At 30.5% G+C, this 14,842-nt stretch overlaps 2 protein-coding genes across 2 annotated transcripts; one reads left to right on the forward strand and one right to left on the reverse strand.

The window, feature by feature from the left end:
* The first annotated feature begins 9,102 nt into the window (after positions 1-9,102).
* On the forward strand, positions 9,103-10,921 carry LOC111289785 (NADH-ubiquinone oxidoreductase-like protein). The gene is made up of 2 exons (XM_022881103.2): positions 9,103-9,570; positions 10,532-10,921. Exons 1-2 carry the CDS (start codon positions 9,258-9,260, stop codon positions 10,717-10,719), a joined length of 501 nt encoding a protein of 166 aa, XP_022736838.2. The 5' UTR covers positions 9,103-9,257; the 3' UTR covers positions 10,720-10,921.
* A 490-nt stretch (positions 10,922-11,411) lies between these two features.
* On the reverse strand, positions 11,412-14,608 carry LOC111291238 (Pentatricopeptide repeat (PPR) superfamily protein). Its single transcript, XM_022882881.2, has one exon. It carries the CDS (start codon positions 14,307-14,309, stop codon positions 11,655-11,657), a length of 2,655 nt encoding a protein of 884 aa, XP_022738616.1. The 5' UTR covers positions 14,310-14,608; the 3' UTR covers positions 11,412-11,654.
* Between the last annotated feature and the right edge of the window lie 234 nt (positions 14,609-14,842).

Genomic DNA, 14,842 nt, shown 5'->3' on the forward strand with positions numbered 1-14,842 from the left:
ACTAGAATTTGGTTTGGACTTTTCATTATTATTATTATTAAAGCCAATTTCAACAAGAAGTTTACTAGTGAATTCTTTGACCTCAGTATCTTTTTCACCTCAGTTTTTTTGAAGCTAGCCACCAAGCCCAATGCTTTGTTGAGGTATTTTTTAATCTTATTTTTTTGAGCTCTGAACTCTTTATTTATTTAACCGACCACTAGTTGGGAGTCGCTATACGTGATTATATTTTAAATGTTTAGTTTGATTGTCAACTTTAAACCAGCTATCAATCCCTCATATTTCATCTTATTGTTGGATGTCTTGAACATAAATCTCAAGGCATATGGGTATTGTAACTCTTTTGGGCTTATCAGAATAAGACTGACTCCTCCGCTGTGGCTTATGGTTGATCCATCAACATTGAGTTTCTAATCATCTTTATTCAAAAATTTTTCATTTTTTCTCAGATTATCTTTTAGGGTGTATTAAGGTAAGTTTTATGAAAAAGTTTGCTATTACTTGTGATTTTAAAATTAACCTAGGTAATATTTGTAGGTCGAATTAGTTGAGCTCCATCATTTATTTAATTAGCCTTTCTAACATTTTAAGCTTCTATAAGACCTATTTTAGTGGCTGGTCAGTTAGCACGTGAATTGTGTAGGCTTGAAAATATGATTTAAGTTTTTTGGTCGAGGTGACAATGGTGTAAGCTAGCTTTTTATGTCGCTGTAGTTAGTATCTAGCCCTATCAATACCTTGCTTACAAAATAAATCCATCTTTGTTTCCCTTATTTTTCTCATATTAGGATCGAGTTGATAACTTAGTCTGTGTTAGTTAAGTATAAGTACAAGATTTTATCGAGTCTTAGCTTGGACAAAATATGTGGAGAGGATAAAAACTTTTTGAGTCCTTTAAAAATTTTTTGACATTGAGGAGTCTACCTAAAATTAGAGACGTTCTTGAGGATTTTGAAAAATGACAAACATTGTTCTGTTAACCTAGACATTAATCAGCTTGGGATGGTTATTCTACCAGTTAACCTTTCTATTTTTTTTATTGAGATTCGAGCCTTCATGTTTAGGATCGCCTGAACCTTTTTTGGGTTTACCTTTATCCTCATTTTATTGATCATATAATTGAAAAACTTATCATACAGGACCCCAAAAACACATTTGTTCAAGTTAAGCCTCATATTATACTTTATCAAGGTGTTGAAGGTCTCTTTGAGCTCTTTCAAATGTTCAGTAGAGCTCTTACTCTTGACGATCATGTTGTCCATATATACTTTTATGTTACGATCGATATGATTTTTAAACACTTTGTTTACCAAACTTTGGTAGGTTACTCCTATATGCATTAATTTAAATGGCATTATTTTATAATAGTAAAAGCTTTTCTCAATAATAAAGGCTATCTTTTCTTTATTGTACTTTAGCATTTTGATTTGATTGTAACCAAAATAGGCATCCATAAAATTGAAGAGGCCATACTCAGTACTATCATCCACTAGCCGATCTATACTAGAGAGAAAAAAATTATTTTTCGGGCAAGCTTTGTTCAGTTTGATAAAGCTAACGCACATGTTTTTTTTTTCTTGTGCTTTTTACCATGATCATGTTGGCTATCCATTCAGTTTAGTATACCTCCATGATAAAGCCTGCTTGTAATAATATATCGACCTCTTTTTCGATAGCTTGTTGTTTAATTAAGGCAAAGATTCTCTTTCTTTTATCGAATTGGTTTTACTTTAAGATTAGTGTACAATCTATGAATAATCACGACAGTATCAATCCTAGGCATATCAAATGGTGTCCAAGCAAACAGGTTAATATTATTTTTTATGAGTTGAATTAACTGATCCTTATGTTAAAGTTTAACTTTAATTTGTATATGTTTTCCAGGGATGTTATCCTAAAATAAAGTTGTTAGAGGTTTTTAGTTTGCTTAGGTCGATTTTCATTCGAGTTCAATATTTGATCAATTATCTCTTTTTGTTCAATTAGATCAGGATTATTTCTTATGAAAATAAATATTGACATGATGATTAGTATATTGTGGATAACTTGTTAAATATATATGTAGTGAAATTGGTATGTATTTTTTATTTCATACTATATTTTGGCTGATGTATTAGCTCAGTCCAAATGACAAGTGGTTACTTACGTTGGTTTAAAAGCTCGAATGTCTTTGGAGTGACCTTAAAAAATTTTAAAAATAGAACAAAATTTTTTTATTAGAGCTTAAAAGTTTGAAGCGGCTTGAGAGCGCACTCTATTAGGTTGGTCTTATGTTTTGTGCTCTCACTAATAACTTTTGGCTTCTTGTTAATTTTTTATGGTTGCTCTTATTTACTTTTGACCTCAATTTCTATTGACCTGCCAATTTGCTTTACAATCTTATCCTTCATTATTGTAACATAACACTGTTGTGCTATGGACTGGTCTCTCGAACCTCTTTAACCCTGTTAGATGTTAGGAATTTCATTTTCAAATAAAGAAATGAGCCTAAAAGCCATATAACAGACTAGCTAGGTTGATCCAATATCATGTCATAAGTTGATGAGATGTTTGTAACTATAAATTCTATAACCAATGTGATAGTTTTTGGTTCAGTCCTTAAGGGGATCAAAAGCTTGATGGTTCTTTTTACTAGTACCTACTCATTCCCAAACCCCATAAATGTTATGGTGATTGACTTCAATTGATCTTTACTAATTCTTATTTTTATCATGCAACCATAGTACCGACATCGGTTGAACTCTCATTATCAAATAGGATTCTTTTGACTACATAATTATACACAAGGCCATGATTACTATAACATCATTGTGTGAGTGTTAGATTCTTTTAAAATCTTTTGAGCTAAATGAGATAAACTCATCTATTCAATTTTTTTCTTTTTTTGCCTAGGTGCTTACTGCCATAACCATGCCTAGATTAAATATTTTCTTGGTTGAGGTAGAGCTAACTCCAAATGATCATATTAATTACCTCGATAATTAGCTTGTTATTATCAGTTTGGCCTCATCTTCTCATTTTTTTTTCACATTTTTTCTTGGTCCTATATGGGTTCTCTTTCGTATTATCTATAATATATTCTAGGCTAGCCTTGTCTTCGTTATTTTACAAACTTTCTTAGTTCACCTCTCCTTATCAAGGCTTTAATCTCATTTTTCAAGTCGATACAATTTTAGTGTTATGACTTATGTCCCTATGAAATGTGCATCTTTTAATCAAATCTCTCATCGTGTTTTGTCTCAATGACTTTGGCCATCTAAGGTCAAGGTTTCTTTCAATTTACATAAGAATCTTTTCTCGGAAGGTATTTAGTGTAACGTAACTTCTTTCTCCATTGGGTTTTCAACCTTATGTCCTCTCCTTCTTGGGAGAAGATCGTAGAAATCTTTACCTTCTTACAACCAAGAAAGAGAGATGAGTTTCTATCACCTCAACTGTCAAAAAAGGGGATGAACCTCTCTCATCTTAGTTAGTTTTCATTATAGCTTTAGCGTTTATGTATTTCTCGACTATTAGTAGGACATCGATCAGAGTTTTAGGCAATTTTAGTAATAAAATTAACTTTAAGTGGTATTCTTTATCATGGAATCCACTTGTCAGAGTAGCTACGATCACTATTTGTTTCAAGTTTTTAATTTATAAATCTTCTACATTAAAACACATGATTAGCTCTTTAAAGATTTATTTTGACCTTGGTGGATTGACATTAAACTTAGAGTCATCTTTTTCACTCTTCGACTACTCACAAACCTGGATAGGAAAGAATGGTTGAGTTTTTTGAATGTAGTAGTCGACCTCAGTTTCAGGCTACTGTACTAAGATCGAGCTATGCCCTTTAGTGTAGTAGCTAGGCCTTTGCACATTAGAGCTTCGTTTGCATCCTACATCATCATGTTAATCCTATAAAGTTCCAAATAATTGAAAAAATTAAAAATATTGTTGTATTCCAAGGTTGGCATTTTAAATCCTTTGGAAGGCATAGCTCTATCAATTTTTTCGATGAAGTACAAGGTTTCTAAGAACTTAAACTCATCCTTAAAGGTTATTGATTTTGTTTTAAGCTCTTTTTTCATGACCTGCATTTGAGCTTCTAAATCTCTGTTCAGTTAGGGTTTAAAGTTTGTTAGTTTAAATTTTTGGGTTGTAGCTTGTGTTGAATTGTAGTTGGGGTAATGGTGAGTTGGGGTTGTGTGCTCTTTTTCTTTAAAGGCTGAGAAGCTTTCACCCATTCGTAGCTCGATTGTCTGATAGTGGCTCTTCGACTAAAGGTGATTAGGTTAGGCATTTTTGAAACTTAGTGTGGGGTTATGGTTTATAACATCTATTTAAGAGCATGTATCTATTCGATCAAGGCTTGGAATTGTTTCATGGTTGGGTTCACTTATGGGTGGGCTGGTCGAATGGAATGCTTGCTATGATTGGTTTCCATTTCGGCTAGGACAATTATCTTTCCTTTTTCTAAGGTTCTCTTCCTTGGTGGCATCGCTTTATGCTCAACTAATGAAAAAAAAGAGCCCTTACCTAAAGCACTAAATGTTTGTATCGAGCTTCGACCTTAGGGTGTTTCTGGAAAGACAGAAAAGAAGGGATATTAAAGGCAAAGATAGGGTATGTTCCCTACGTTTGCACTCTGTCACACAAATCAGAAAGAGTGAGGTCAGAAAAAAAGTAGGAAGGAGAGAAAAGAAGTTGAATGAACTTGCCTTAATAGTGTCTGAACCTTCATATTTATAAATAAGCTATAAGGGACCATTAAAAAATAATAAGAATAGTGCTGAGCTAATGTGGCATTGAATATGTTAGACCGACCTAACATACCTAGTGACACAAAAAATAGAAATACCCTTAGTTATCTGCTAAAAACGTCTAAAAAAATAAAAGATTATTATATCTTTTTGACTATCAAATGCTCTTAACAAATAACTTCATCCAAAAAGAAAGAATATGTATTGTTCATTTATGAGAGATAGAATTTGAATTTTGTCTGATATGATCCATATAAATTATAAATTGACTAGACTTTATTGAATTCTTGAATAAATATTTTTAGTTAGTTTTTTTTTTTTGTGATTTCTTTCAAAATTATTTTTTTTTCCAGATTTAATAATAATTTACGTTATTTTTCCAAAATTTTACCTAGGAAAAGTCATGCTATATGACTCATATATGACCTTGTACTATACATATATATATATTTAAATACATTTCACTATATATTATTAAAGTTTTGTTTCAACTTTGCATTGTTGCACGTATGGATGACAACATGTTAGATTGGGATGAGTATTTGTTTGTCTCGAACTCAACTTGATATGATGTTATATAAAATTGTATCCGATTTGATTTGAAACTAATAACATATTATTTTTTAAAATATAAAATATTATTATTTTTAATATATATAAAATTAAATAAATATATATAAATATAAAATTAATTAATTAATTAAAATAATATTTTTTTAATATATATAGGGTAAGATAAGGTCAAGTTTGCTTAAAATCTAATTCTGACTTTGACCCTGATTTTTTCTTTCTATCACCCGATCTGATCTAATATGATACCTGATTTTGTAAAAAAAAATTGGCCCTAAGAAATTGGGTCGGGTCAGAATCCTTCAGATATAAATTAAACTATCTTCCCTAATTGCACGAATGTATTATTTTAATTCCAAATATTCTATCCTTAGGAATACATATTACTTAATACAATATATATACATGAAGAAATTATAATGGATTGCTCCAAGGAAACTATTACACACTCAACTGACCAGTACGACATCAGTCTTAATTATTGTGAAAACGTGATCGAATCAAATAAACTTACTAATTACTATCTTTTTGGAATTATATGTCGCATATAAAAAAATTATTTGAAATTTAAGATTTAATTCAATTAATTAATATAATTATTTATAAAAAAATAATATTTAATAACTTTAAGTTTAAATTTTAAAATTTATATTTTTTATTTCAAGATTTGATCTTTGTAAAAAACAATTATTAAAGCAGGGGTGGTTAGTAATGGTAACTTGAGGGTGCCTTAGTCACCCAAAATTTTGAAACTCCCTTTAACATGTATATATATTTATATTAAATACATCTAAATAGGCCATCGATTAAAAAAATATTAATTTTATTAATTTTATATTTTATAAATTAAAATTTATATATTGTTATTTAAGAGACTTTAAATTACATTTATATTTGTTCATTTATTATAAAAATTATTATTTGTAAATTTTTAAAATTGATAAATTGGTCACAAATTTTAAATCACAATCAAATTAATTTTTCAACTTTATCAACAAGATTTAAGTTTTCAATAAATCACCAACTATATTTTTCCTTTTTTTTTATTTTTTAGTACAAGGAGATTGAAGTTTAGATGATTTAAGAAAAGGGATTGGGAGATTTAACTAACTGCAACTCCTTTTCTTCATATAATTTTTATTTTTATTTTTACTTTAGACCTCTATCACATGTTCTTGTAATTCTTTTTTCAACAAAAAGATCACATTTGAGCTATATTACAAAAGGACAAAAAAATCAAGCACTCTCAAAATTTCATATTTATTCTTTTAAAAGTGTATTTAGTTTTTTTTTTAATTTTGATAAAATTTTTAATGATTGATTTATTCATACTTTTTTGTTTCACTTTTAAATTATCAAAAAATTAAAAAAATTCTATGTAATTAGTAATTTAGTAGTTAATTGTAAATTATGTTGCTGTTAAAAGTATAATTTTGTTATAGTAATATTTTTGTTTTATAATTTATGCTCTTATCATGTTTTTATTAGTATATTATTTGTATATACATATTAGTAAGTATGATAAAATGTGTCTTAAGAAAAAAAAACTATATTATATATTATTAGTTGGTCCTCTTTAAATTATATGTTAAGATCTGCCACTATATTAGAAACACATTTTAAGAAAAAATTGTCAAATTATGAAAGTGATTTCTATATTTTAATGAAATTTAAATTTTAATCCTTCTATTATAATTTATAAAAATGCAGTTCTCGTATTCTATAGATTTGCTAATATTAGTCTAATTACTAATTTTGTCAATTTTTTGCCTTTAAAAATTGTTGACAGGATCATTGACTTAATGATATAGATGTTGATTTTGCCAATATGGCATTGACTTTGTTGATATAGCGTTGACTTTGCTAACATGGCAAAATGAATAAACAAAATCAGTTATCAAATAATGCAAATGATTCATGTACTCGTATGAAATTTTAAATTTAGATTTTTTAGTGTAATTCAAGATTCATCATCAAACAAGTTGAATTTGATAATCTATAATCAATCACTTTCCATTAATTTAAAATTGATAATGTTGCTCATGTGACCGATAATTTTTTTAGAAAATTATCTCAAAATTTAACATAAATCCTAATTTTTTTAAATTTGAAAAAAAATAAAAAAATCCCAAAATATGATTGTTAGACTTTTTCTATTTTTTTAAAAACATTAAATTTACTTTTTCAAATTTTAATTTTTAAAAATCATATTTATTAAAATTTTTAACCATTGTATTTAAATTTTTTAAAAAATAAAATTTTGAATTATTTAGAACATTTTTAATTTTATTTTTTTAATATTTTAATTTAAAAAATAATATTTCTTGAATTTTTTAAATCTCATATTTCATTTTTTTTACAAAAGAATTTCATTTTTAGAAATTTTAAATATTTTATTTAAAAAATAATATTTTTAATTTTTTAAAAAATAAGAATTTCAAAAATTAAAAATTTATAAAATTTCAAAATATTAAATTTAATTTTTTTTCAATATTTCAATTTTTCTAAAAATCATTTTTAAACAAAAAATTAGATAATTCTATTAGATAAAAAAGTTTAAATTTGAAAAAATAAGAAAAATTTGAAACAATGACTTTTTCTAAAAAAAATTAAAATATTGAAAAAATTACATTTAGTATTTTCAAAAATATAAAATATTGAAATATTGAAAATTTTTAAAAATAAAATTTGATTTTATAAAAATATTCAAAAAATATGATTTCTTAAAAATTAATTTATTGGAAAAAATTAAATTTTATATTTTAAAAAAATTTGAAAAATTCTAAAAATTGAAAAATATTTTTTAATAAATTGAAATATGATTTTTTGAAAAATAAAAAAATAATATTTTTTAAAAAATGAAAATATTAGAAAAAATAAATTTAATATTTCTTTAAAATCAGGAAAATTTCTAAATAATTTGTAAATTTAAATTTTTTAAAATTAAAACCATATTTTAAACATTTTCAATAAATATTTTTATAAAAATTAAAATATTGGAGAAATTGAATTTAAATTTAAAAAAAAAATTATAAAAGCCTAAAAATTATATATTTTAACTTTTTTTTATTTTTTGGTTTTTCAAAGTTTTTCTTTCAAAATTTTTTAGGACTTTTAATTTTCACATTTTATTTTTTAAAAGATAGCGACTATATCAACAAAGTTAATATATAAGCATTGATTGCATTAGTAATTAGATTAATATTATCAAATTTAATTTATACGACAAAGAGATTTTTTTAAAATTATAATAAAAGGATGACCATTTAAATTTCTTGTGAATACATAAATCATTTACATAATTTGATAACTAATTTCATTAATCTATGTTACCACATCAATAAAATAAATGCTTATTTCATTAAGTCAATAGCTATATTTATACTTTTAATGATAAAATTTTGATAAGATTAATGATTGAATTAAGATTATTAAATCAAAATAATATTAGAATTATATTTCTATAAATGATAATAACTGGACTAAATTTTAAATTTTGTTAGATTATGATAACTTTGATCGAAAAAATCATAAGCTCTTTCTTACGAATATTTGGGCCCTTTGAGTTTCTTATCTTCATACTTTTCATCATTATGGGCTAGTGTTGTTTTTCCGCCCAATTTCCCGGACTCCGGAGTCCAAAAGCACCAGGACAGGAACGACGTCGGCTTATCCATCATAAGCTAATCCCAAATCGAAAGGCGAAACAATCCGCTTGTTGGCCCACACAAAAAAAAAAAACGTCGGCCGAGATTTATTAGTCCTATGAGTTCGCCACACACGATTCAACCACCATCCAACTCAACTCAATAACACCCTCGCAGTCTCCGAGTCCCCGTTCTTTATTCCAACAAAAGAGCGACAGTGAAGTAAACAGACGCCTCACAGAAGAGGAGTGATCCAGTGCTCCGCCAGACTCAGACAGAAAACAAAAAACTAAAAATGTTCCTGCGATTGATCTCGCGGCCGTTGATGGCAAAGGTGAAAGAGACGACGGGGATCGTGGGATTAGACGTGGTTCCCAATGCCAGGGAAGTCCTGATCGGTCTTTACAACAAGACCCTTAGGGAGATCCAGGCCGTACCCGAGGACGAGGGTTACCGTAAGGCAGTGGAGAGCTTCACACGCCACCGTCTCAAGGTCTGCCAGGAGGAAGAAGACTGGGAAATGATCGAGAAGCGCCTCGGATGCGGCCAGGTCGAGGAGCTCATCGAGGAAGCGCGTGACGAGCTCACTCTCATCGGGAAGATGATCGGTTCGTACCATTTCATTTCTTTTTTGCCATATATGTTTAATTTTTCAGGTATATGTCGTTTTAGGGTTTTAGAATGCGAAAACTTTAAAGTTGGAGACTTTGAGTCTGAAGAAGCTCAAGCTCATCGATATATCAGCCATAGGGTCAGATATGTTCTTTATCTTAATGATTGGTTCAGTCTTTCTTTGAGCAAATCTGGGTCAATTAAAGCTGGTTATTGTATTGCTCGACCAAGGCTGCCTAGAGGAAATCAGAAAACATTTTAACAACAAGCTTGTCCGAGAATTGCTGGACCATAATTTAATAACGGGGATGGGAATAAATTTTATGGTGAAAGCACTATAGAAATCAACTTGGTACCAGCTGAGGCTACTAAGGTTGTGGGGGGGGGGGGCGGACTCAAAAGGGGTTACCGGGTTAGGGAAGAGGATACATTAACACATACATTAATAAAAAGACCAATATTCGTTTCTATCCATGCAGTGAATTTCATGTTCACCAATCACCTAAATCTATAAACTTTATTTAAATATGAATCCTTACTTCCTTAGTGTTACTCTGATGTCTTCACGCGTTCTTATGATTGCGTTGCTTGTGCTTCTGCATTGCATGTCTAGTGGTTGTTTTGCATCTGATTATCCGCTGCATAGATTTAGTTTCTGGTATCTTATACTACTTCGTAAGATAGAAAGGTGTGTTTTTAGTCACAGTTGTCAAGGATTCTGGTCTACTCCATTTCTGGGTATTTTCTGTTCTTTCGAATATTTTGGTGCCAAACTTTTTCACTAGTTTGGTAGTAGATGACACTTTCATGGTTGTTTGATTTGCTTTGAGCTGTTGTCATGTTTTAGTAAAGCTTCCCTCTGTTGCCAGCTTTGATTAAATGTAAATTGCAAGAAAATTTATGATACTTTGCATTTTCTTAGTAATGATATGCATTCTATATTGTCTTGGATTACAGAGTGGGATCCTTGGGGTGTTCCCGACGACTATGAATGTGAGGTAATCGAAAATGATGCTCCAATTCCCAAGCATGTTCCTCAACACCGACCTGGTCCTCTCCCTGAGGAGTTCTACAAGACGCTAGATGCTGTTTCTAAAAAGGATGAGCCTAAAGTCACCTCTGGGGACCCACAGATAAAGGAGTAGCATGCTGCAGGGCACTTGGCTGGAAGCACTCAGGGTTTCAGAGTCGAGATTGCAATTTTCTTCTCATTCTCTTTTTTTGTTTGTCAATCTTGCATTGTGCCGTTTTCATTGATGGAATAGAGTATTAACCTAAGACGAAGGCTGGAACCATTCAGTTGCTAATAATGTTGATATGCCAGCGGTCATATAAGTTTTTTTGTTCTGTCAGCTGTTTCCTGAATTCCTGACTTATAAATAATATAAATATATATATATATATATATATATAGTGGTAATGGCGTGGTAACCATGATCATTATGTGCAGGTTTAGATGCGAAAGGAAAAGAAAATTTATTGGAAAAGTTTTTGCTGATTAATATTTTTTATTCAAGTTTAGATGAATTTATTAACACCCAAAGGTCATGTATGATGGATAGAATGATGAATAAGATGATAATTATTTTATATCATATTTAATTTGTATTTAATGAAAGAAATAAGGTTGTAAGTAAGATTAATTATTTTTTTAATATAAAATAATTTAATTTTTTTAAAATGAAAAAAATTATTTTTAGTTTATAAAATTAATATTAATAATTTAAATTATATAAATTAAAAAACAATTTTGATTAATAAATAAAATTATTTTATCTTAATTTTAGAACTTATAAATGATACTATTTAATATAGTTTTATTTATAATATTATCTTATTTTATTTTATCATAATTTTATTAATGATACACATAAAAAACACCCAGAGGAAATACATCTGGCGTCTTGAGCGTTCTTTGCAAGAGAAAAGTGACTAAATGACATCGGGCGGTGACGGAAGTGTAAAAGCACTGTACTCAATTTGCAAGAATTGTGAATGAAACTATGAATACAGAACAGCTTGAGATCTTTGTCCACGGGACCAGGCAGGAAACAACATAAAGTTCTTTCATTCTTCAAAACTAACTGCCCTTGCATGAGCACTCTCCCTTTCCAAAGGAATGCAAACGGTTACCCTCTCTTACAATTATTTCCTTACCGACCAGACGAGTCACAAATTTTATAAAGTCATGGCAGTCTCTGCAAATACTACTGTTCTTAATTATATGTATCGGAGTCTTGGAAGGGGTATTTAGAAGACCAAATGCAACTGCTAACTTCTCACTGTGATAATTGGAATCCCCAGTTCTCATGCCTTGATATAGATATCCATGATTCTTAAACTCAGCCTCAAACGATTCTATTTTCTCATAAATTTCATTTATCTGTGGATGTGATCTTTCTCCTGCAACAAAGAGATGAACTTTGTTCCTGATTCCCACCCAGCTATGGCTAGGATTTTTCCTCAATCGTTTTTCTCTCATCACATTGCGAGTCTTCTCACCTAAGTCATGTCGACCAGAGTCCTCGTACAAGTTTGCTAGCAGTATATAGAATGCTGGATCAGATGGGTCAAGTTCAAGGCCTCGTCTTGCCATATCTTCAGCCAGAGGTATATTACTATGTGCTTTGCAGGCTCGCAGTAATGTCTTGTAGATCACAGCATTTGCTTTAAAGGGCATAGTTTGTATAACTTCCATAGCCTCCTCTAGGCGCCCACCTTGACCCAGCATATCGACTAAGTGAACATAGTGGTCCAGCTGTGGCACTACATCATATATTTCTGACATGGACTGAAAATACTCAAGACCAAGGTCAACTAATTTACCATTATTGCAAGCAGAGAGCACTAATACGAATGTAACAACATCGGGTCTAACTCCCGCTAACCTCATATCGTCAAAAGCAGAGAGAGCAGAAGAAATGAACCCATTGGATTGCAATCCAGAAATCAACCCATTCCATGAAAAAATATCTGGCACTGTAATCTCCCCAAAAGCTCTTTGTGCATCACGTATGCATCCACATTTGCCATACAAGTCAACCAGGCCATTTGATGCTGAAATCCACCTGCCCAAACCAGATTTTACAGAATGACAGTGAAGTTGCTTTCCGGTCACCACCATGCCCAAGTTGGCTGCCGCAGATAAGAAGCTGGCCATACTGAATTTATCAAGCTTGATATCATCGTTATACATATTAGTGATAATGTGCAATACCAACTCATGATGACCCATTTGATTCATTCTTGAGGCTAAACTAGTATATGTGATTGCATCTCTATGATTCATCATATGAACTATTTGCCATGCATCATCTAGCATCCCCACTCCAGCATAAAAATCTATAAGAGCATTCTGAACGACTATGTCTTTATATAAATTTGTCTTTATAACAAGTCCATGTAGCATTAGTGTCTGAGGAAGCGATTTTGCTGCATTTAAGGAGCCAATAATGCTAGAGATGGTAAAAGAATTTGGTTTCACTCCTGTGGCTCGCATCTCCATAAATAAGTGAATAGAATCTCGGTGAAAACCATGTTCAGCAAAACCTGCAATCAAAGAGGTCCAAGAAATGACATTTGGTAAGCTGATTCCTCCAAATACTCCCAAGGCATCTTCTATTTTATCGGAGCATTTCGCATACATGTTGACAAGCGCATTTCCAACAGAAACATCATCGTCCAAACCAGCCACTACCACCCTGGAGTGAATCTGTTGTCCAAGTTCTAGAGACAACATTAATGAGGAAACGTTCAAGATGCTTGAAAATGTAAAATTATTCGGTAAGATTCCAGATATCCTCATCTTGCAAAATGCAGCTATAGCCTTTTGAAACATGAAGTTTTGTGCAAACCCAGAAATAACAGCAGTGCATAACAGAGTATCATATTCAGATGTCAGATTTGAGACCTTTATAGCATCTTCCATCCTTTGAAATCTTGAGTACATATCAACTAAGGCCGTTTTCAACATCACATTCAGCTTAGCTCCCCACAACAACATATGGGCATGAACCAACTTTCCGTAATTTAAACCAAGGACACTGCATGCAGCTAAAAGTTTCACAAAAGTAAATTCATTTGGAGGAACTCCAGCCTCAACCATATCGATATAGAGTAGCAAAGCCTGATTCCATCTCTGAGCTTGAACAAATGAAGAGATCATCATTGTCCAAGAAACAGTATCATGATTTCCCTTGTTAATAAACAACTTATAAGCTTCACCAGTAAAATCAAATTTGGAGTAAAAATCAATTAAACCACTAACCAAAATTGGGTTCTGATCAAACCCTTGCTTTATCATATAAGCTTGAATACAAGTTCCATACTCAAACTCTCCCAAAGCAGAACATGATCGTAGCACACTTGACAACGTAAACTCATTCGGGCATTGTCCATAAATTAGCATAGAATCGAAAAAAGAAAGGGCTACATCATGGTTTCCACTCTTGACATAAGCTGTTAGCATTCCAGTCCAAGACACGACGTCTTTATACGGCATTTCGTCGAAGAAGTGGCGTGCTTTGTCCACTTCAAAGCATTTGGCATAAAGAGACAAAAGGTTGTTGTTCAAATACAAATGGTCTTGAAGACCCAGTTTTATTATAGGACTGTGAACAGATATACCTTCTCTGAAAGAATTGGAGTTGCAAAATGAGAGGACCCTCGAACAGGTTTCTTCCAACCGAGTTACTTCGTTTCGGTTAACAATCCTGCTGGCCGTCCTGCAAAGCATTTATTTTTATCTCAATAACCTCCAGATCGGTTTGAGGCCAGGGTAATGTATATTCCTCTGTCGCAAAGCATAAGCATCAATACGAATTGATGGAATAGGAGTAAATTTTTTTTTTGGGCTTTATATCATAAATTCCAAGTTCAGTTAAAATAATCTGCGGTGGTACCTTGACATTATAATAGACCAATCTAAAATTATAAAAACTTGACTCAGGTTTCAAGTTAGGGACAAAACAGTACAAAGATGTTGGCACTCGAGGGCGTTCGAAATTTTGTTATAATAGAATTAATTAATTAAATTGATTTAATTCGATTAATTAATCTATTATCCAATTAATTTTGATTATCAAAAATAATTTTGAAGAAATTTTAATTTTTAGTTAATTCAATTTAAAAATTAAATTAATCAAATTTTAAATTAAAATATAATAAATTTTATATATAAAATTATCAATTTCATTTTAAGTTATTAAAATTTTTAATTTAATATTTTGGTGTTGGAATATTTTTATTGAATGATTTTATTTAATTTAT

This window comes from Durio zibethinus, chromosome 11 (genome assembly GCF_047325235.1).
Source record: "Durio zibethinus cultivar Kanyao isolate XHJ-2024 chromosome 11, ASM4732523v1, whole genome shotgun sequence".
Classification (NCBI taxonomy): Eukaryota; Viridiplantae; Streptophyta; class Magnoliopsida; order Malvales; family Malvaceae; genus Durio; species Durio zibethinus.